This window comes from Salmo salar, chromosome 04, assembly GCF_965601325.2.
Source record: "Salmo salar chromosome 04, fSalSal1, whole genome shotgun sequence".
NCBI lineage: Eukaryota > Metazoa > Chordata > Actinopteri > Salmoniformes > Salmonidae > Salmo > Salmo salar.
Genome location: NC_138294.1, coordinates 53,582,600 through 53,605,347, shown reverse-complemented (window position 1 = coordinate 53,605,347; position 22,748 = coordinate 53,582,600). Strand labels below are relative to the sequence as shown.

General features: G+C 43.1%; 2 protein-coding genes across 4 annotated transcripts in view; one reads left to right on the top strand and one right to left on the bottom strand.

Moving 5' to 3' along the window:
• LOC106603297 (melatonin receptor type 1C) overlaps nucleotides 1–17,702 on the bottom strand; it is a 33,531-nt gene extending 15,829 nt beyond the window's left edge. Inside the window, 1 exon segment of the mRNA XM_014196791.3 lies at nucleotides 17,405–17,702. The gene's annotated coding sequence lies outside the window, so the exon portion shown is untranslated.
• Nucleotides 17,703–17,853: 151 nt separating this feature from the next.
• LOC106603296 (non-POU domain-containing octamer-binding protein) lies at nucleotides 17,854–22,339 on the top strand. Of its 3 annotated transcripts, none has more exons than XM_014196788.3 (10): nucleotides 17,854–18,131; nucleotides 18,897–19,023; nucleotides 19,116–19,309; nucleotides 19,616–19,917; nucleotides 20,026–20,121; nucleotides 20,285–20,481; nucleotides 20,734–20,921; nucleotides 21,146–21,176; nucleotides 21,638–21,738; nucleotides 21,953–22,339. In XM_014196788.3, the coding sequence occupies exons 1-10, from the start codon at nucleotides 18,069–18,071 to the stop codon at nucleotides 22,055–22,057; spliced, it is 1,404 nt and encodes a 467-aa protein (XP_014052263.1). In that variant the 5' UTR covers nucleotides 17,854–18,068; the 3' UTR covers nucleotides 22,058–22,339. The 3 variants fall into 3 exon arrangements, with proteins under 3 accessions (XP_014052263.1, XP_014052262.1, XP_014052264.1); XM_014196787.3 differs by having other exon boundaries at nucleotides 17,856–18,131; nucleotides 21,950–22,339; XM_014196789.3 differs by having other exon boundaries at nucleotides 17,964–18,220; nucleotides 21,950–22,339.
• Nucleotides 22,340–22,748: the final 409 nt, after the last annotated feature.

Below are 22,748 nucleotides of genomic sequence, written 5' to 3'. Positions count from 1 at the left end.
CCGTGCGGATGTGTTTGATTCCCTTGTTGCTGAGATATGAGGAGAACTCGGCAGAGGTTAAATGGGGCCCATTGTCCGTGGTAAGGGTAAGGGATAGGCCCCACCTTGTGAACAGGCTGTCTAGGATGTCCACGATGGCCTGTGCTGAGACAGTTCCGACAGGAACCACTTCTGGCCACTTAGAGTGGAGGTCATACACCACCAGGAAGCGCTGATGGTGAGGGACTGCGTGTCCATGGATCTCGCCACAAATGTCCAGTTGGATGTGCTCCCAGGGGCGGGACGGCCATGCGAGAGGCTGGGGGGAGGGGGGGGGGGGGGAACTGTCCTTTTTTCCCACTGAAGAGGCATGCAGCACAATCCCTGACCAGGGCTTCAATGTCGTGGTCGATGCCTGGCCACCACAGAAGGTCTCGACATCGCTGTTTGACCTTCACTATGCCCAAGTGCCCCTCATGCGCCATGGAACACGCGCACGCAGACCACTCGGGACCACAGTACAAAGCCCTCGAGAGACACAGACTTCTTCCCAGCAAGAAAGTTCGTGCTTCACCCTGGCGAAAGTCGCCAGCTCTTCCTGCACGTGTGCTGGCCATCCAGTGTGTATGTAGGTGCGCATGCTAGACAGTGTGGGATCCTGTTCCGATGCTTGCTTCAGCTCCTCCAGTGAGACGACTGACTGAAGAGGAGCGTAAAGCATTTGTACAAGCTCTGTTTAGTTGTCGTCTGGCAAGACGGTCGGAGTAGGAGCGTCAAAGGAGCGTGAGAGGAGGTCTGCCACCTTCGTTATCCCTCCCCGGAGTGAATTTCAGCTGATAGTCGTACTGTCTGAGGCGGTCGGCCCATCTGTGCAGCCGAAGTGGCTTGTGGCCTGTTCCTGATGCTGACAGTAGCATTGTGAGGGACTGGTGGTCGGTTCGGAGCGTGAACAGACGGCCATATAGGTAGAGGTGCCACCTTTCGCACGCCCAGACACAGGCCAGTGCTTCTCGTTCGCCCACAGAGTACCGTTGTTCTGTGGGGCTCAGGGCCCTTGAGGTGAAGGCGACGTTGCTGCAACGTGTACCTAACCATAAACATCAATGCCTTTCTTAAAATCAATACACAGAAGTATATATTTTTAAACCTGCATATTTAGCTAAAAGAAATCCAGGTTAGCAGGCAATATTAACCAGGTGAAATTGTGTCAGTTCTCTTGCGTTCATTGCACGCAGAGTCAGGGTATATGCAACATTTTGGGCCGCCTGGCTCGTTGCGAACTAATTTGCCAGAATTTTACGTAATTATGACATAACATTGAAAGTTGTGCAATGTAACAGGAATATTTAGACTTATGGATGCCACCTGTTAGATAAAATACAGAACGGTTCCTTATTTCACTGAAAGAATAAACGTGATAGTTTCCGGATTCTACCATATTAATGACCTAAGGCTCATATTTCTGTGTGTTTATTATATTATAATTAAGTCTATGATTTGATAGAGCAGTCTGACTGAGCTTTTGTAGGCACCAGCAGGGTCGTAAGCATTCATTCAAACAGCACTTTCATGCGTTTTGCCAGCAGCTCTTCGCAATGCTTCAAGCATTGCGCTGTTTATGACTTCAAGCCTATCAACTCCCGAGATTAGGCTGGTGTAACCCATGTGAAATGGCTAGCTAGTTAGCGGGGTGCGCGCTAATAGCGTTTCAAACGTCACTTGCTCTACATGGGTAACGCTGCTTCGAGGGTGGCTGTTGTCGATGTGTTCCTGGTTCGAGCCCAGGTAGGAGCGAGGAGAGGGACGGAAGCTATACCGTTACACTGGCAATACTAAAGTGCCTAAAAAGAACATCCAATAGTCAAAGGTATTTGAAATACAAATCGTATAGAGAGAAATAGTCCTATAATTCCTATAATAACTACAACCTAAAACTTCTTACCTGGGAATATTGAAGACTCATGTTAAAAGGAACCACCAGCTTTCATATGTTCTCATGTTCTGAGCAAGGTACTTAAACGTTAGCTTTCTTACATGGCACATATTTCACTTTTACTTTCTTCTCCAACACTTTGTTTTGCATTATTTAAACCAAATTGAACATGTTTCATTATTTATTTGAGGCTAAATTGATTTTATTGATGTATTATATTAAGTTAAAATAAGTGTTCATTCAGTATTGTTATAATTGTCATTATTACAAATAAATAAACAAAAAAAAAAATTATCTGCCGATTAATCCGTATCGGCTTTTTTTGGTCCTCCAATAACCGGTATCGGTATCGGCGTTGAAAAATCATAATTGGTCGACCTCTAATGTTAACATTAGAAGCCTCCTCCCTAAGTTTGTTTTATTCACTGCTTTAGCACACTCTGCCAACCCGGATGTCCTAGCTGTGTCTGAATCATGGCTTAGGAAGACTCTGAAATCTTCATCCCTAACTACAACATTTTCAGACAAGATAGAACGGCCAAAGGGGGCGGTGTTGCAATCTACTGCAGAGATAGCCTACAGAGTTCTGTCCTACTATCCAGGTCTGTACCCAAACAATTTGAACTTCTACTTTTAAAAATCCACCTCTCTAAAAACAAGTCTCTCACCGTTGCCGCCTGCTATAGACCACCCTCTGCCCCCAGCTGTGCTCTGGACACCATATGTGAACAGATTGCCCCCCCCATCTATCTTCAGAGCTCGTGCTGCTTGGTGACCTAAACTGGGACATGCTTAACACCCCAGCCATCCTACAATCTAAGCTTGATGCCCTTAATCTCACACAAATTATCAATTAACATACCATGTACCACCCCAAAGCCGTAAACACGGGCACCCTCATAGATATCATCCTAACCAACTTGCCCTCTAAATACACCTCTGCTGTTTTCAACCAAGATCTCAGTGATCACTGCCTCATTGTCTGCATCCGTAATGGGTCAGCGGTCAAACGACCTCCACTCATCACTGTCAAACGCTCCCTGAAACACTTCAGCGAGCAAGCCTTCCTAATCGACCTGGCCCGGGTATCCTGGAAGGATATTGACCTCATCCCGTCAGTAGAGGATGCCTGGTTATTATTTTTTTAAATGCCTTCCTCACCATCTTAAATAAGCATGCACCATTAAAGAAATTTAGAACCAGGAACAGATATAGCCCTTGCTTCTCTCCAGACCCGACTGCCCTTAACCAACACAAAAACATCCTGTGGCGTTCTGCATTAGCATCGAACAGCCCCCGTGATATGCAACTTTTCAGGGAAGTTAGAAACCAATATACACAGGCAGTTAGAAAAGCCAAGGCTAGCTTTTTCAAGCAGAAATTTGCTTCCTGCAACAGAAACTCAAAAAAGTTCTGGGACACTAAAGTCCATGGAGAAGAAGAACACCTCCTCCAAGCTGCCCACTGCACTGAGGATAGGAAACTGTCACCACCGATAAATCCACTATAATTGAGAATTTCAATAAGCATTTTTCGACGGCTGGCCATGCTTTCCACCGGGATTTACCCCTACCGCGTTACCCCTACCGCGGTCAAAAGCACTGCACCCCCCACAGCTACTCGCCCAAGCCTTCCCCATTTCTCCTTCTCCCAAATCCATTCAGCTGATGTTCTGAAAGAACTGCAAAATCTGGACCCCTACAAATCATCCAGGCTAGACAATCTGGACCCTTTCTTTCTAAAATTATCTGCTGAAATTGTTGCAACCCATATTACAAGCCTGTTCAACCTCTCTTTCGTGTCGTCTGAGATTCCCAAAGATTGGAAAGCAGCTGCGGTCCTCCCCCTCTTCAAAGGGGGGGACACTCTTGATCCAAACTGCTACAGATCTATATCTATCCTACCCTGCCTTTCTAAGGTCTTCGAAAGCCAAGTCAACAAACCGATTACCGACCATTTCGAATCCCACCCTACCTTCTGCGCTATGCAATCTGGTTTCCGAGCTGGTCATGGGTGCACCTCAGCCACGCTCAAGGTCCTAAACGATATCATAACCACCATCGATAAAAGACAATAATGTGCAGTCGTATTCATCGACCTGGCCAAGGCTTTCGACTCTGTCAATCACCACATTCTTATCGGCAGACAACAGCCTTGGTTTCTCAAACGACTGCCTCGCCTGGTTCATCAACTACTTCTCTGATAGAGTTCAATGTGTCAAATCGGATGGCCTGTTTTCCGGGCCTCTGGCAGTCTCTATGGGGGTGCCACAGGGTTCAATTCATGGGCCAACTCTTTTCTCTGCATACATCAATGTTGTTGCTCTTGCTGCTGGTGAGTCTCTGATCCACCTCTACACAGACGACACCATTCTGTATACTTCTGGCCCTTCTTTGGACACTGTGTTAACAACCCTCCAGACGAGCTTCAATGCCATACAACTCTCCTTCCGTGGCCTCCAACTGCTCTTAAATACAAGTAAAACTAAATGCATGCTCTTCAACTGATTGCTGCCCACACCTGCCCGCCCATCCAGCATCACTACTCTGGACGGTTCTGACTTAAAATATGTGGACAACTACAAATACCTAGGTGTCTGGTTAGACTGTAAACTCTCCTTCCAGACTCACGTCAAACATCTCCAATCCAAAGTTAAATCTAGAATTGGATTCCTATTTCGCAACAAAGCATCCTTCACTCATGCTGCCAAACATACCCTCGTAAAACTGACCATCCTACCGATCCTCGACTTCGGCGATGTCATTTACAAAATAGCCTCCAATACCCTACTCAATAAACTGGATGCAGTCTATCACAGTGCCATCCGTTTTGTCACCAAAGCCCCATATACTACCCACCACTGCAACCTGTACGCTCTCGTTGACTGGCCCTCGCTTCATACTCGTCGCCAAACCCACTGGCTCCAGGTCATCTACAAGACCCTGCTAGGTAAAGTCCCCCCTTATCTCAGCTCACTGGTCACCATAGCAACACCCACCTGTAGCACGCGCTCCAGCAGGTATATCTCTCTGGTCACCCCCAAAGCCAATTCCTCCTTTGGCAGTCTCTCCTTCCAGTTCTCTGCTGCCAATGACTGGAACGAACTACAAAAATCTCTGAAAATGGAAACACTTATCTCCCTCACTAGCTTTAAGCAGCAGCTGTCAGAGCAGCTCACAGATCACTGAACCTGTACATAGCCCATCTATAATTTAGCCCAAACAACTACCTCTTCCCCTACTGTATTTATTTTGCTCCTTTGCACCCCACTATTTCTATTTCTACTTTGCACTTTCTTCCACTACAAATCTACCATTCCAGTGTTTTACTTGCTATATTGTATTTACTTTGCCACCATGGCATTTTTTGCCTTTACCTCCCTTATCTCACCTCATTTGCTCACATTGTATATAGACTTCTTTTTCTACTGTATTATTGACTAGGTTTGTTTTACTCCATGTGTAACTCTGTGTTGTAGTATGAATCGAACTGCTTTGCTTTATCTTGGCCAGGTCGCAATTGTAAATGAGAACGTGTTTTCAACTTGCCTACCTGGTTAAATAAAGGTGAAATAAAATAAATACAATTATCAGAGGACTTTGTCAATGTCCAGATTTCAGTTTCCATTTAACCCATCTAAACAGTAGGCTACTGTTCCCTTGACATGCGATAGGCCTATTTGAAGTCCCGTCTTGTGACTGTTGAATTTGTATAGTGCCTCACAATCATCACACAACATAGCCGGCACTGCCATCCTCTTTTACCACTTCACCCAATCTTTTCCAAACATCACTGTTCTCTTTATTTTCAACTCCCATTTCACAGCTTTTGTCTTATTGACTTAAACTTTGACAATGTCCTTTTTGCCTCCGTTCCCAAAAGCATTATTTGGCGATTGGCTGTGTAGGCTATTTGGGGCCTACACAGCCCTAAAGTTAAGGCTGAAGCACTAATACCACATAGTCTAAAATAATTAAAGAAAAACCTCAATATAGCCTATATAAGTTGCTCAATAAATATACATTTATGGATTTAAGTTTGTTGCTCCTTATTTCAACCCACAGCCATTCAGGAAACAAAATATTTAATGACCCTAAACCCATCCGCCCCAGTTCAACCCACGCATCACAACCCCAGACACCAGACTTTGATGAGCTATAACTCAGTTCTAGAATGTTGTCTTTGAAGGAGAATGAACCTAAAAATCTTTTGACATTCAGAACTGACTTTGTTTAGACATCCAGCCTGGGGATCAGTCGTTGGATGAGGTTTTCTGTAAAGTTTCATGACCAGACATCTTGAAAGGCACAGAATATATTGATTCAGGGTGGTACAGTACATGCATTCAGTCTTGATTTATATGATCCTTCCTCTTTATAGATTGATAGTATGTCAAGTGATAAAATCCCAAATGATCAATTAAAGGTTTATGGAAAAACTGCACTTGTTCTCATGTGAAAATTACAGTTTATTAAATATTCTACAGCTGTAATGTCATCAACCAAATCAAATTATTTTACAGCACATTTCTTACAACAAATGCATTTCAAGGTGTTCAAAGTCATGCATTGAAATGGCATGTGACACTTAACATCTTTCCTCTCGGCAGGTCTCTATAGGTGACCAGGGGATCACAGTCGTTGGATGAGGTGTTTTCTGTAAAGTGGGGCACAGATGACAAAGAGGAGGGCATCAAGGCATTCAAAATGACTACAGGGAGGAATGTGCAGGGTCTGGGATCCTGGGTGCTTCACCGGATGGTCTGGTGGGCACCACAGCTGTGGTGGACGTCAAGTGTCTCTACGGTGCAAGGGACCTTACCATTGAGGAGGCAGTGAAGTCGAAGGATTTCTAGATCCAGGAGGGAGGGTCTTACACCCTCCATGAAGACCATCCTTACTGGCATTAGGTCCAAGGGCAGCTCGACATCAATGGAAGGGACACTTGCTTCTTCGTTGTGTGGACCACCAATGCCTCCATCCTCACCCTCATCCAGCATGACGACCTCTGGCAGACTCATTTTGCTGGATTAGAGGAGTTTTCAAGCACCACATGCTCCCAAAGCTGTCTTTGCAACAGTGAACATCTAAATATCTTACAAATAGTTTTTTCACACTGTTTTTGTTCTTACTTTGAGGTTTTATTCCAATCAGTTTTTTGGGCGGGCTCCGGATCAGCGTTCTCGTCGCGCCTCCTGTCAGTACCTGTTACAGGGAAGCCAATGGTTCAAATCTTCCGCAAAGTTCATACACACATTAGGCTCCCAGAATAGGTTATATTATACAAGTTTTGCTCAAAAACAGCGAGCTTAAGTAATGTAGTTAACGTAAATTAAATCACAAAGGCTGGTCTGAGTCCATCTGTTCAGTTTCATTCAGTAGTACAACACAATTCACATTGCATTTTATCATGGGCACAGTTGGAATTTATATCCATGATGTTTAAATTATGTCTTTCCCCCATCACATCCAACAGATCTCCTTGCTGAGGGTGGCATTTATCATGCACTGCTTTCTCTTGGGGTGAGCCTGATGTTCCGCCTCATGTCTAAAACACGAGGAAAAGGGGATATGAAGTCCATTTTGATGCATCTACAAATTCAATGTTTTACACAATATCGTATCATTTGATGAGTTTGTGTTTTGTATGGGGAAAACATTGAGTCCACAAGTACTTTGTGAGCTAGCTAGCTAGTTAACATTAGTTCACCGGGGCCTCCCGAGTGGCACAGCGATCTAAGGCACTGCATCGCAGTGCTTGAGGTGTCACTACAGACCCGGGTTCGATCCCAGGCTGTGTCACAGCCGGCCGTAACTGGGAGACCCATGAGGCAGCACACAACTGGCCCAGCGTCGTCCGGATTAGGGGAGGGTTTGGCCGGGCCCAGGATTTCCTTGTCCCATTGCGCTATAGCGACTGCTTGTGGTGGGCCGGGCGCCTGCAAGCTGACTTCGGTCGCCAGCTGGATGGGGTTTCCTCCGACACATTGGTGCGGCTGACTTCCGGGTTAAGCGAGCAGTGTGTCAAGAAGCAGTGCGGCTTGGCAGGGTCGTGTTTCGGAGGATGCATGGCTCTCGATCGTTACCTCTCCCAAGTCCGTAGGGGAGTTGCAGCGATAGGACAAGACTATACTTACCAATTGGATATCACAAAATTGGGGAGAAAAAGGGGTAAAAGTTAATTAAAAATAAACAGTTCATGCAGTCAGACTTTTCTAAGTGGTGACATGCTAGCTAACCAATTCTCCTTGCCATGGTGCCGTCGTAACGTTAGCTAGAAAATCTTGACTACACGAATGGGGAATTAACGTTAAATAGCTAACGTTAGCTAAATATCCTTTCCCTGGTGGGCTAATGCTAGCTAGCATGTCACCACGTGAAAAAGTATGACTACCAAACTGTGAACTAATGTTAACTAGCTGGCTAGCTCACTAAATACTTGACAATAAAAAGTTCACAACAGTCATTGTGCTAGTCTATGCTGGTTTTCTTTTTACTTGTAAGGAAGGCAACGTGCGTTGTACACGTTACTACAGTCAGTGGTTATCTCGCTAATTTTCATATACACCTAGCTAACCATAGCTCTTTGACCTAACAAAACAGCTTGTTCGCAACTAGCAAACAGGGTTTACATTTACATTACATTTACATTTAAGTCATTTAGCAGACGCTCTTATCCAGAGCGACTTACAAATTGGTGCATTCACCTTATGATATCCAGTGGAACAACCACTTTACAATAGTGCTTCTAAATCTTTAAGGGGGGGGGGGGGTTAGAAGGATTTAAAAAAAAATTTTTTTTTAAAGTTTGCACAAATCTTTATTTAACTTGTTGTAAATAACAGTAACATGCAGAACATAAACATAACAGCTAGAGGGAATCCAAAAAAATTAGAGAAAAAAACAACAACTATTATATCAAATCAAATACAGACATATATCGAATACATTTTTTTGACATATTGTTTTGTATACGTTTTAAAGATTCTAAGTACTGTTCCAAATCAGATAAAAAAATTAAGAAAAGGGGCTTTTTCTTCATAAATTTTGATTTGTGGATGAAAGATTTTCCTAATAAAATAAAGAGATTTATGACATACTCACGTTCAATTGTGGAATCAGTGTAGTAAAATAACATGTCAAACTTAGTAATATCAATGGTTGTATGCAATTTGCGGCTAAGATATAGTTTTACATCAGTCCAAAACACTTCACTATATAAACAATTACAGAATAAGTGTTCAATAGATTCAGTTTCTAGTTCACAAAAACTGCATTCACTGGTAACGTCAAATATATATTTAGAGATCAAGCTATTACACGGATAGCATCTATGGATTATCTTAAAGGAGATCTCCTTAACTTTATTGGTCACCATAAATCTGTGTGGAGTGAGCCAAGCACGGCGCCAGTTTACATCAAACGATGAAGCCCAACAAAATATCGCAGAGGGAATAGACTTCCTGTAGAAAATATCCCTTATTAAACGATTGTTGAATTTCGTATCTAGTAGACCAATGCCATTCAACTGAATATCGCTTACAATCGGAGATATTCCAAAATATGTATTATTCTGAAGTAAAGTTTTTATCCCATTAGGTATAGCTTTAATAACAGTGTCATATTCCTTGCTTGAAACCTCAAAGTTGTATCTTTCCATAAATTCTCTCCGTGTAAATAGATTCCCACTGTTATTAACCAATTGGCTGACAAGAACAATGTTTTTCGAGAACCATTTATGGTTAAATAACATCTTATTTCTATGTAATATTGACCCATTGTTCCAAATAAAACATTTATGAGGTGAAAAGTTGTGTTTATACAACAAAGCCCAGCACATTAAAGCCTGCTTGTGAAAAACCGCCAGTTTCTCAGGAATTTTACCCACAATATATGGACATTGTAGTAAAAAATTAAGCCCTCCAAACTTCTGAAAAACAAAATGAGGTATAATATTCCAGAAACTATGAGGATTTTTTATGTACCTTTTAATCCAGTTGACCTTTGATATCTGATTGAAGAGAGTGAAATCTAAGACATTTAGACCGCCATCACAAACCCTGTTGGTGATAACATCTCTTTTTATCTTATGTGGCTTGTTTTTCCATATGAAGTTGTACAAAAGCCTATCTAAGGTACAGCAAGTGGATTTGGGAATGTCAATAGATGAAAAAAGATAGGATGCACGAGATAGGCCCTCAGCTTTGGATAAAAGCACCCTTCCTTGAAGACTTAAATCCCTCCCTAACCATGAGGATAATTTTTTTTTGACAGATTCAGTTACAGGGTTCAAATTAAGATCATTCATAGCCTTAAGATTTTTGGTGATCTTTACACCGAGGTAGGTTACAGTATCTTTTTCAGAGATGTTACAATCTGCTGGGTTGACAGCCCCTTTCAAAACAAACAACTCACATTTGGAAAGATTTAAAGTCAAGCCAGTTAAACCTAGCCAGCTACACGTTCAAAGTCAACAACGCAGCCACTGCTAGCTAGCCTACTCCACCAGCCAGCAGTACTGTATCATTTTAGTCAATAACATTTTTGCAACGTAAGCTTAACTTCCTGAACATTCGAGACGTGTAGTCCACTTGTCACTCCAATCTCATTTGCATTAGCGTAGCCTCTTCTGTAGCTTGTCTACTATGTGTCCGCCTATCCCTGTTCTCTCTCCTCTGCACAGGCCATACAAACGCTCCACACCGCGTGGCCGCTGCCGCTCTAACCTGGTGGTCCCAGCGCGCACGACCCACGTGGAGTTCCAGGTCTCCGGCAGCCTCTGGAACTGCCGGTCTGCGGCCAACAAGGCTGAGTTCATCTCAGCCTATGCTACCCTCCAGTCCCTAGACTTCCTGGCGCTGACGGAAACATGGATCACCACAGATAACACTGCTACTCCTACTGCTCTCTCCTCGTCTGACTACGTGTTCTCGCATACCCCTAGAGCATCGAGCCAGCGGGGTGGTGGCACTGGAATCCTCATCTCTCCCAAGTGGACATTCTCTCTTTCTCCCCTGACCCATCTGTCTATCTCCTCATTTGAATTCCATGCTGTCACAGTTACCAGCCCTTTCAAGCTTAACATCCTTATCATTTATCGCCCTCCAGGTTCCCTTGGAGAGTTCATCAATGAGCTTGACGCCTTGATAAGTTCCTTTCCTGAGGATGGCTCACCTCTCACAGTTCTGGGTGACTTTAACCTCCCCACGTCTACCTTTGACTCATTCCTCTCTGCCTCCTTCTTTCCACTCCTCTCCTCTTTCGACCTCACCCTCTCACCTTCCCCCCCTACTCACAAGGCAGGCAATACGCTTGACCTCATCTTTACTAGATGCTGTTCTTCCACTAATCTCATTGCAACTCCCGTCCAAGTCTCCGACCACTACCTTGTATCCTTTTCCCTCTCGCTCTCATCCAACACTTCTCACTCTCCCCCTACTCGGATGGTATTGCGCCGTCCCAACCTTCGCTCTCTCTCTCCCGCTACTCTCTCCTCTTCCATCCTATCATCTCTTCCCTCTGCTCAAACCTTCTCCAACCTATCTCCTGATTCTGCCTCCTCAACCCTCCTCTCCTCCCTCTCTGCATCCTTTGATTTCCTCTGTCCCCTATCCTCCAGGCCGGCTCGGTCCTCCCCTCCTGCTCCGTGGCTCGACGACTCACTGCGAGTTCACAGAACAGGGCTCCGGGCAGCCGAGCGGAAATGGAGGAAAACTCGCCTCCCTGCGGACCTGGCATCCTTTCACTCCCTCCTCTCTACATTTTCCTCTTCTGTCTCTGCTGCTAAAGCCACTTTCTACCACTCTAAACTCCAAGCATCTGCCTCTAACCCTAGGAAGCTCTTTGCTACCTTCTCCTCCCTCCTTAATCCTCCTCCCCCTCCCCCCCCCCTCCTCCCTCTCTGCGGATGACTTCGTCAACCATTTTGAAAAGAAGGTTGACGACATCCGATCCTCGTTTGCTAAGTCAAACGACACTGCTGGTCCTGCTCACACTGCCCTACCCTGTGCTTTGACCTCTTTCTCCCCTCTCTCTCCAGATGAACTCTCGCGTCTTGTGACGGCCGGCCGCCCAACAACCTGCCCACTTGACCCTATCCCCTCCTCTCTTCTCCAGACCATTTCCGGAGACCTTCTCCCCTACCTCACCTCGCTCATCAACGCATCCTTGACCGCTGGCTACGTCCCTTCCGTCTTCAAGAGAGCGAGAGTTGCACCCCTTCTGAAAAAACCTACACTCGATCCCTCCGATGTCAACAACTACAGGCCAGTATCCCTTCTTTCCTTTCTCTCCAAAACTCTTGAACGCGCCGTGCTTGGCCAGCTCTCTTGCTATCTCTCTCAGAATGACCTTCTTGATCCTAATCAGTCAGGTTTCAAGACTGGGCATTCAACTGAGACTGCTCTTCTCTGTGTCACGGAGGCTCTCCGCACTGCTAAAGCTAACTCTCTCTCCTCTGCTCTCATCCTTCTAGACCTATCTGCTGCCTTTGATACCGTGAACCATCAGATCCTCCTCTCCACCCTCTCCGAGCTGGGCATCTCCGGCACCGCGCACGCTTGGATTGCGTCCTACCTGACAGGTCGCTCCTACCAGGTGGCGTGGCGAGAATCTGTCTCCGCACCACGTGCTCTCACCACTGGTGTCCCCCAGGGCTCTGTTCTTGGCCCACTCCTATTCTCGCTATACACCAAGTCACTTGGCTCTGTCATATCCTCACATGGTCTCTCATATCATTGCTATGCAGACGACACACAATTAATCTTCTCCTTTCCCCCTTCTGACAACCAGGTGGCGAATCGCATCTCTGCATGTCTGGCAGACATATCAGTGTGGATGACGGATCACCACCTCAAGCTGAACCTCGGCAAGACGGAGCGCTGCTCTTCCTCCCGGGGAAGGACTGCCCGTTCCATGATCTCGCCATCACGGTTGACAACTCCCTTGTGTCCTCCTCCCAGAGTGCTAAGAGCCTTGGCGTGACCCTGGACAACACCCTGTCGTTCTCCACCAACATCAAGGCGGTGACCCGATCCTGTAGGTTCATGCTCTACAACATTCGCAGAGTACGACCCTGCCTCACACAGGAAGCGGCGCAGGTCCTAATCCAGGCACTTGTCATCTCCCGTCTGGATTACTGCAACTCGCTGTTGGCTGGGCTCCCTGCCTGTGCCATTAAACCCCTACAACTCATCCAGAACGCCGCAGCCCGTCTGGTGTTCAACCTTCCCAAGTTCTCTCACGTCACCCCGCTCCTCCGCTCTCTCCACTGGCTTCCAGTCGAAGCTCGCATCCGCTACAAGACCATGGTGCTTGCCTACGGAGCTGTGAGGGGAACGGCACCTCCGTACCTTCAGGCTCTGATCAGGCCCTACACCCAAACAAGGGCACTCCGTTCATCCACCTCTGGCCTGCTCGCCTCCCTACCTCTGAGGAAGCACAGTTCCCGCTCAGCCCAGTCAAAACTGTTCGCTGCTCTGGCACCCCAATGGTGGAACAAGCTCCCTCACGACGCCAGGACAGCGGAGTCAATCACCACCTTCCGGAGACACCTGAAACCCCACCTCTTCAAGGAATACCTGGGATAGGATAAAGTAATCCTTCTAACCCCCCCCTTAAAAGATTTAGATGCACTATTGTAAAGTGGTTGTTCCACTGGATATTATAGGTGAATGCACCAAATTGTAAGTCGCTCTGGATAAGAGCGTCTGCTAAATGACTAAAATGTAAATGTAAAATGTAAGCCTGAGATTTTGGAGAACTGCTTCACGATATCCAATGCTAATCTAGCTTGAGATACATTTTTCAAAAAAAGTGAGGTGTCATCCGCCAGTTGGGATATCTTGATCTCTCTGGACTGGAATGTAATGCCTTCAAATTGACTTTTATGAACTAATGAGCATAATATTTGAGAAACTAACAAAAATAAAAAAGGTGAAATTGGACAACCTTGTCGTATTCCTTTGTAAATGTTAAATCTTGAGGATGTTCCATGACAGAGTTTGATACAGCTATTGCCACCATTATACAGAGTTCTAATAGCATCAACAAAGAAACGACCAAATTTCAAATGCTTAAGACAATCAAAGATAAAATTGTGACTTACTGTATCAAATGCTTTCTGAAAATCCAGAAATAGGATAACAGGGAAGTCATCTAATAGATCACGATACTCAACCAAGTCTAATATCAGCCTCAGATTATTAGATATATGGCGCCCTTTCATAAACCCTGATTGACATTCATCAATCAGATCATTTAAGCAAGACTTTAACCTTTTTGCAAAGATTAAGGCTATAATTTTGTAGTCGTTATTTAGGAGTGTGATTGGACGCCAATTATCAATACTTAGGAGATCCTTGTGTGGTTTAGGTATAAGAGTAATAACACCTTGCTTCAGAGAGGCAGGTAGTTCTCCCTTCTTTATAGCCTCCTTAAAGGTTTCAAGTAAAAAAGGTGCTATTTCTTCAAAGAAGGTTTTGTAAAATTCAGAGGTTAATCCATCACAACCTGGAGATTTGTTCTTTTTTAACTGAGCAACCCCGTACTGGATGTCCATAATGGATAAATCTTGGCAACAAGACTGATTGAGTTCTTCACTAATCGAATTAACATTCTCTATAGAATCAAGGAGATCCTTAGAGTCACTCAAATTGTTATCTAAGGAGTAAAGATTCTCATAAAATTTAGTGGTAAATTCTGATATCAACTCTCTATCCTCAGTGGTAACCCCATTAATTTTAAGTTTCCGAAGTGTGTTGAGTTCCCCTCTCCTCTTCTCCAAATTAAAAAAGTATCTACTGTTCTTTTCTCCTTTTTCAAGCCATTGTTTTCTAGATCTTATGAAAGCTCCTCTAGCCTTTTCCTCATACAATGTATCTAGTTGATTCTGTAAATCATTCAATTTAGCTTTCTCATTAAGATCAAGATGCTCAATATCTGTGATATCGGCAATTGTCTTAGAGAGTCCAGCTACCTCACATCTCCTTCTTAAAGCAAGCCGTTTTCCATAAGTAATACAGGCTGAGCGGATTTTAAATTTCAGCAGTTCCCAATATTTCCCATATTCTGCATTAGATGTAGCTAAACTCCAGTAAACAGAAATTAGATTCTTAATCACATTTTTTAAATCATCATGCAATAACAATGAGTTATTTAGTTTCCAGTAACCACCAGAGTATTTCTTACCATCATTACTGCATATTCTTACAGTCAACCATATGACTTTATGATCCGTCAGGACTGCAGGCAGTATTTTCACCTCTACAGTGTTGGGCACAAGACTAGAGGTTATCACCCACAAATCAATTCTTGATTGTAAGGAACGATCTCTATTACTCCATGTGTATTGTATCTCTCCAGGGTTTTTTACTCTCCATATGTCAATTAAGTCCAGGCTTTGGCAGAAATTCACCAACTTGTTCACACCAATGTTAGGCCTATGAGGCAATCTATCAGTCTCATAAGAATAAACCATATTAAAATCTCCACCAACTATTATCTGACTGGATGGATATTTTCTCATAAGATTTTTAAGAATTTCTTCAATTTCCTCTAGAAGTAAGTTATTTGGAGGACTAGAACAGTATCCATATACATTACACAACACAAATAATCTGTCCATGTGGTTGATGACCGCTATTAGCCAATGTCCACTGGAGTCCATTTGAGTAAACAAAAATTTCCCTTTGAAATTGTGTGCTAAAATTGAAACCCCATCTGAATAATTTGTCCCGTGGGCCAAAAAAATGTCACTGCCCCACTGATTTTTCCAATAATTATAGTCCTCTTTGCATGAATGTGTTTCTTGAACGAATACAAGATCTGCGTTGCAGTCCTTACAAAACAAAAAAAAAGCTTTTCTCTTCAACATGTTACGTATCCCCCTGGCATTGATTGACATAAACTTCAAGTCCATATCTATAGAATAGAAAGAAAAATCCTATGCAATCTCAACTTTACCCTCTCTATAAAAAGTTGCTTCATATATGTATTAACAGAATTCTTAACTTGTAAAATAGTAACACCATGTTTCAAAAGTAGAACGTTCAGTTTGCAGTGGGGAAGGAACTACCTTGTAAACCTACCGACAGAACAAATCAAATCACCCCGGTCGTATTTCTTTACCGTTGGCGAAAAAAGCTCTGATTCCCCTGTAGTATCCACCGTTTCCTTGATTTCGGGCCTGTTGTACGAGAGGCCACAATTTTGCCTTTGCTGCCTTGTCTGCTGCAGTCAAGTCCTCACCGAATCTAAGTTTTCTTTCTTTCAGAAAGGCGCTTTCCTTTGCTTTCTTCCAAACTGCATCTCTCGCTGTGCGAAAAGCAAACTGGATGATGATCGATCGGCTGACGATGGCATCTTGTTTCTTCCCAATACGATGAGCGACATCCACAGCCATATCCATATATCCATCGGGGAAGTCCGGTGCCACACGGTTACAGATGTCTCTTACTAAGCGCTTCACATTCTCATCCTGGTTCTCGGGGACACCGTAAAGCCGTAGCCCCCACCTTCTCCGGTATCGCTCTGCTTCCGATAAGCGCTCTTGCATGTCTGCGATGGTCTTCTCCTGAGCAATGCATTTCTCAGACGTAGCAGTGTTTGCAAGTTTAAGCTCTTCGATACTCTTGTATGCATGATTCAGAGAGGTCTCGAGGTCAACTATTTTTTATGTGTTTTCGCGTATCATTTTCTCCAGACCGTCGGCTCTTTCGTTTACAGCATCGATTATGTTGATCTGTAGTTCGCGCAAAGATAATTCTTTATGTGTCTTTTTGGGTGCAGGACTATTGACTGCATTTTCAGAATCAACCGAATGTCCAGAATCCTCCATTTCTTCTCCTGAGGAGTCAGGTGGCGGTTTTTCTCCAACGCATGAGTGCTCAGCTAGCAACTGCCCTCTCCTCCCTTTGCTCTTTCGCACATTTTTTCCTTCCATTTCTCAAAGTTATGAATCAAATTATCGATCAACTAAGTGTTGTTCTCTATTGTGTTTACTATAAGCCAAGTTCCGTTACATTTAAGTAAGTTTGAGAGGGATAAAAGTTAAGGTTACTCGGAGCAAGCTGAAATCTCGTCTACACTCGCCGCCATCTTTCGGAAAGCCTCGGGGGTTAGAAGGATTACTTTATCCTATCCTAGGTATTCCTTAAAGAGGTGGGGTTTCAGGTGTCTCCGGAAGGTGGTGATTGACTCCGCTTTACCTTATCACACAGCTCCAACAACGCCTTTCGATTATAGAGGTCGGAAAACAAAACGCATGTGTGCTTATCGGAGTAGCGGTTACAATCTGGTACATAGCACTGAACCATCCTGGCAGCTGGCTTCAGATCAACGGAGACACCGAAGGTTAGCTAGTTCACTACAAAGGCCAGAGGGTAATTCTAGTAACAAAAAAATGCTAAAGGTAGCTAGCTAGTTAATTTAGAAAATGCTTAACAAGCATACACACAAGAAATACACAATATCAAACAAAAAAAGTTATATTTACTTGCTAGGTTACTGCATGGAGAAATGTGCCTTAAGGGATGACGTCAAATCTTGCGACAAGATGTGTAGTTCTGTATATTAGCGGCTAATTAGCGTTTCATTTCTGGGGGTAATTGCAGGCGACTATATTGATAAAAGTGACCTTGTCCAAGAGAGCTTTGCACGGTTATCAAAACATCACGCCGGGGTAAGCCTACACGGAACACAGCCCTTGTTTTAAGTGTTTCCTATGGTAAAAATGAATGGTCGAAAAATGATTGAAACCATTTCCCTGTTTGACTGCTAGGTTTTATGGGTATTATGGCTCATACTGTGGCACTATGGAGCAAAGCAGGAAGTAAAAGAAGTAAAAGCAGGAAGTGTACCGATCAAAATGTGCTGTGATTTGTTGATTCAACGCAACTGACGTTGCAAAAAGTACATTGAATTGCATGATCCGCATCAGTTAACATCATCCGAGGGAACATTCTACATTACATGGAAATTATTGCATCATAATACCAGGCAGCCATTGCGAGTGTACACAAGAGTTAGAGGTTCCAACACCGTCAATATTTTCAGATCTCTGGCAAAAATCAAGGAATAGTCAAAATAGAATATGTACCAATTAGATTGTTAGATTTACTATTCTCTATATAATTGACGGGGATTCTTCCAATCACTGCATGTCTACACTACATCCGCCTTCTCCCAGTCAGCCAATCTGCTTCCTCAAGTGGAATCAAAAGGTTGTTTGTGAAATCCATTATCTGTTCTTTGTAAAGAGCGATTTTCCCTTCTACGTGTGTTGGAATCTCCAAACATTTATTTTGTAAAGGTATGAAAACGTAATAGTTGAATATGCAAGAATGTTGCTTTCATCTGAGAAGTTGCTTATATTAGCTAACTAGCAATATGTTACATACATTTGCTAGGAACAAAACGATTGTGCTAGTTAGCTATGTTAGCTTAGTGGTGAGGATGGTTAGCTTAGGTAAGTAGCGAAATTGCTAACTAACTTCACATAAGTAGCTAACAGTTAACTAACATGTTTTAATTCGTTAGCTAACTAACAGATTGTTGAACAATCGATATTGGTTTGCTAGTTGCAACTGCCCGTCTTGAACTATTTAGCTAGTTATGCTAGCTAACAAACAAAGCCGGTGGCTTTCACATTTTGGTAACGTTACTCTACAGTAACTAACGTTGGCTAGCTAGTTGATTTAGCTACTGTATATTACATTTTGTTACCTAGCCAATGGTAGCTCTCAACGCCACTCGTTACCATATACGATTTGCTTGTTAAACGTTAACCAAAATATGTTTTAGACTGAAATTATCTGTTATAGCTAACGTTATAACGAAACACTTTGCTAGCCAGCTTAACATTAGCTATAGCGTTCCTCTGGCTTTGACATCCATCGCTTGCATCATCATGCATTTTTTTTTTGCCCGATAGTGTTAGCTATAAAAATCAATGTGGTGACTCTGTTAATGACTGTCCTTTTAATTAGATGCAAGGAAACCAGGGCCCCCGTGGAGAACAGCAGTACCATGGCCCATCTAGACACCAGTTTGAAAACCAGAGAAATCCTGGAGTCAACAGCAATGGACAGCATGCAGATGAGCAGGAGAGCCCAAGTAAGATAGGTTTCATTGACTCCTGAGCCCTGTATTGGAAGGAAATGAAATTATCCAGTATTAGATGATTCTAATATTTTGCTTCTCTTTAGATGCAGGGATAACCATAGATCTACAAAACTTCAGGAAACCTGGAGAGAAGACTTACACTCAGCGTAGCCGTCTGTTTGTGGGAAATTTACCAACTGGTGTTACAGAGGCAGAGGTGGAGAAGTTGTTTTCCAAGTATGGCAAGGCAGCTGAGATTTTCATCAACAAGGACCGGGGGTTTGGATTCATTAGACTGGTAAGTAGTTAGTGTAGCGACTGACCAAGTGCATCACTACTGCCTTCCTGAGATGAAGAAGTACCGTCACCCCCCGATCCAGAATTGCCTTAGCTTTCTGGGTCAGTTATATTGACAGTGCCTCTTGAGTTTTTGTTACAGTGGGGAGGGTTGTAAGTTTTCACCCCAGTTTGGGATGAATTTCCACTCTGTCACAGTAGCATGTTCAAAGGATAGAAGTTATATTCCTCAATCTTAAATTAATGGGAAAGCATTCACGTGTGACTACTTTGTAAATGTTCTTATTTTATACTTTTCTACCAACAGGAGACAAAAACAGTGGCTGAGATTGCTAAAGCGGAGCTTGATGACACCTCATTCAGAGGCAGACAGTTGCGTGTGCGATTTGCAACACATGGTGCTGCTCTAACTGTGAGGAATTTGCCACAGTTCATTTCCAATGAGCTCCTGGAAGAGGCTTTCTCTGTCTTTGGCCAGATTGAAAGGGCCATAGTCATAGTAGATGATAGAGGGAGACCCACAGGAAAAGGGATTGTGGAATACACAGCCAAGCCTGCAGCAAGGAAGGCTCTGGATAGGTGTGCAGATGGAGCCTTTCTATTGACTGCGTAAGTATCAGGCTGTAAATAAAATGAAAACATGTAATGTTTAAAATGCATTTTGTTGTAATGTTTTCAAAATGGGAGAGGTAATGCTGATTGTTTTACGCTTTTCAGATTCCCCAGGCCAGTGACAGTTGAGCCAATGGAGCAGTTTGATGAGGATGAGGGACTGCCAGAGAGGATTGTAAACAAAAACCAAGTGTTTCACAAGTGAGTAATCATAGTTTTTGGGTTTTGGCATACTTTCTCCAAATACATTGGTCAGAACTGTGCATAGAACAATCTTGCACCATGCTGTTGAAAAGAGGTACAATCCATGACATTAAAGTGTTGCATATTGATCTGGTTTTCTTGTGTAAAATCTCTCTGCCAGGGAGCGGGAGCAGCCACCGAGATTTGCTCAGCCAGGGACATTTGAGTATGAGTATGCCATGCGCTGGAAGGCCCTGATGGAGATGGAGAAGCAGCAGTTTGAGCAGGTGGACAGGAACATCAAGGAGGCTCAGGAGAAGCTGGAGCAAGAGATGGAGGCAGCTAGACATGAGCACCAGGTTATCTTGATGAGACAAGGTATGTATGGTCTGGGTCCACTCTACAGACACCTTATCAATCCAACGTTAAGGACACTAATAAACACAAAACAACAGGGTGTCTCATGGAGAAATGTATGTATTTCTTGGAGTGTCCATCCACCAGATATAGCCCAGATGTCAATCTCATACACCACTTGAATCCAATCCTGTTGGTAATTGATTCATATGGTGTAGGCCTTTTGACTAGGTTACTAACGAATGGGGTGTCTCATTATTCATCTCATTACAGACCTGCTGAGGCGTCAAGAGGAGCTGAGGAGAATGGAGGAGATCCATAACCAGGAGATGCAGAAGAGGAAGCAGATGGCGCTGCGTCAGGAAGAGGACTGTCGCAGGAGGGAGGAGGAGATGAGGATGCACAGTGAGGAGATGATGAGGCGGCAGCAGGAGGGCTTCAAGGGGAACTTCCCTGGAAATGTGAGTCATTGCTATTTGACACTGTTTTAAATACTCTGATAAAACAAATATCTGTCATTATTCCTCTATACACAAATGGAAGTTGCCTAAATGTTTCTAAGCACCTTTGCAATTGTGTTTGTGGTTAAGTAATTGGAAAAAGGACCATTATTCACTAAAACAATATTTTGGTTGCTTATTCTAAGCTGTCTATTGTTTAATCTATGTGTTATCATTTTTCTTAGCGGGAGCAGGAGATGCGGATGCACATGCAAGGTAAGGTTTACATTAGCTTTCAGATCTTCACTGAGCTGTCAAGGGTGATGGTCACCATGTTATCTAGTATATACAGTGGGGTCTGGAATTATTGGATCCCTTGATAAAGATAAGTAAAAAAGACAGTGTAAAATAAATAATTATATTGAAAACTACAGAAAAATGTATAAAATATGAAGAATTCTATTTTATACTAATACATGTCTTAGATCCCTCCCAATGTGTTCTTTTGAACCCGTCTTTTTTAGAATTTAAAAAAATTACTTGTTAAGCAACCTCTTTCGCTGAGCAATTGCATTTGGATAAAATCTATATTTTGTATTTTATTTTTAGCGTACAATATAGCTCAGTATTTTTTTATTTTAGTATTTTTTTTGCTAATCTTAATCAAGGGATCCAATCATTCCTGACCCGATTGTATTGGTTTGCTGATGTGCTGTCTGTTTTTTGGTTTGGTGTAGTTCAAGGAATTAACAGAAACTCGATGGGTGGTGGTGAAGGAAACCCCAGCGTGCCCATCCCTGGAGCTGCCAACATACCTGCCGAGAACCCCCCTTTAATGGTAATGTTAGATATTTTAGAATAACAAACAATATATTTACATACCAAGATCAACACAATTATTGTGCCACCAGGGATAGGGTAACCAAATATGTATTTCATCATTTCACCTCTATGTTAATCTTGTAAATCTCATGTAAATATATAGCTGCAAGAAACTCTTTCATTTGTCATTATCGCTCATCTTGCGTGTCTTTTCTGTTTTCTCCCAGCAGGGGGCAGGAAACAACAACATGCCGGTAGGAGGCCAGCCTGTGTTCCCAAGAGTCCCTGGCCAAGGCCCTGCGGACTTTGGTGCCAACAAGCGTCGCAGATTCTAAAATGGTCAATTACATTTTTTTTTAAACTTTTCAAACTGTACTATATTTAAAAATTCATACATGTTATGTACTGTGAAAATTGCATGGGAAATATTCAGAATGTTTTTGTTTTAAAATAGCATCACGAGTTGGCATTTTCGTATTTCAGATGAATACTGATTCTGTATAGATTTTTTTTTTTTATTCCTCAAAGCAACGTTTTATATAGCAATAGTAAATGTGTCACTCACTCTCTCTCAATAAGCCTTTCTGAACAGTTTTAAATAAAATTGTAATTCCTTGGTACTTTTTCATGTGTTTTATTTGTGCATTAACCGTGTTAGAATGTAATCCTTTCCTTCAAAAGGCTGGTTCAGCGAAGGTGTTGTGAAATCAATTGAATAGAAGACATGCATAAGAGGATAGTGTAGTTGCAAGTAAGTTTCATGACTTGGCCTTTAAAGTATTTCTATACTGAACAAAAATATAAACGCAACATGAAAAGTGTTGGTCCCATTTTTCATGAGCTGAAATAAAAGATCCCAAAATGTTTCCATCCCTGTTAGTGAGCATTTCTCCTTTGCCAAGATAATCCATCCACCTGACAGGTGTGACATATTAAGCAGCATGATCATTACACAGGTGCACCTTGTGCTGGGGACAAAAGGCCACTTTAAAATGTGCAGTTTTGTGTCAACACAATGCCACAAAT

What these genes read in the sequence shown, in the direction of transcription:
- LOC106603296 (XM_014196787.3), top strand. Translation starts at nt 18,069, where the DNA reads ATGTCTACACTACATCCGCCTTCTCCCAGTCAGCCAATCTGCTTCCTC. An exon ending in TCCTCAAGTGGAATCAAAAG is followed by an intron (nt 18,132 to 18,896) that starts GTTGTTTGTGAA and finishes CCTTTTAATTAG; the next exon opens with ATGCAAGGAAACCAGGGCCC. An exon ending in AGATGAGCAGGAGAGCCCAA is followed by an intron (nt 19,024 to 19,115) that starts GTAAGATAGGTT and finishes GCTTCTCTTTAG; the next exon opens with ATGCAGGGATAACCATAGAT.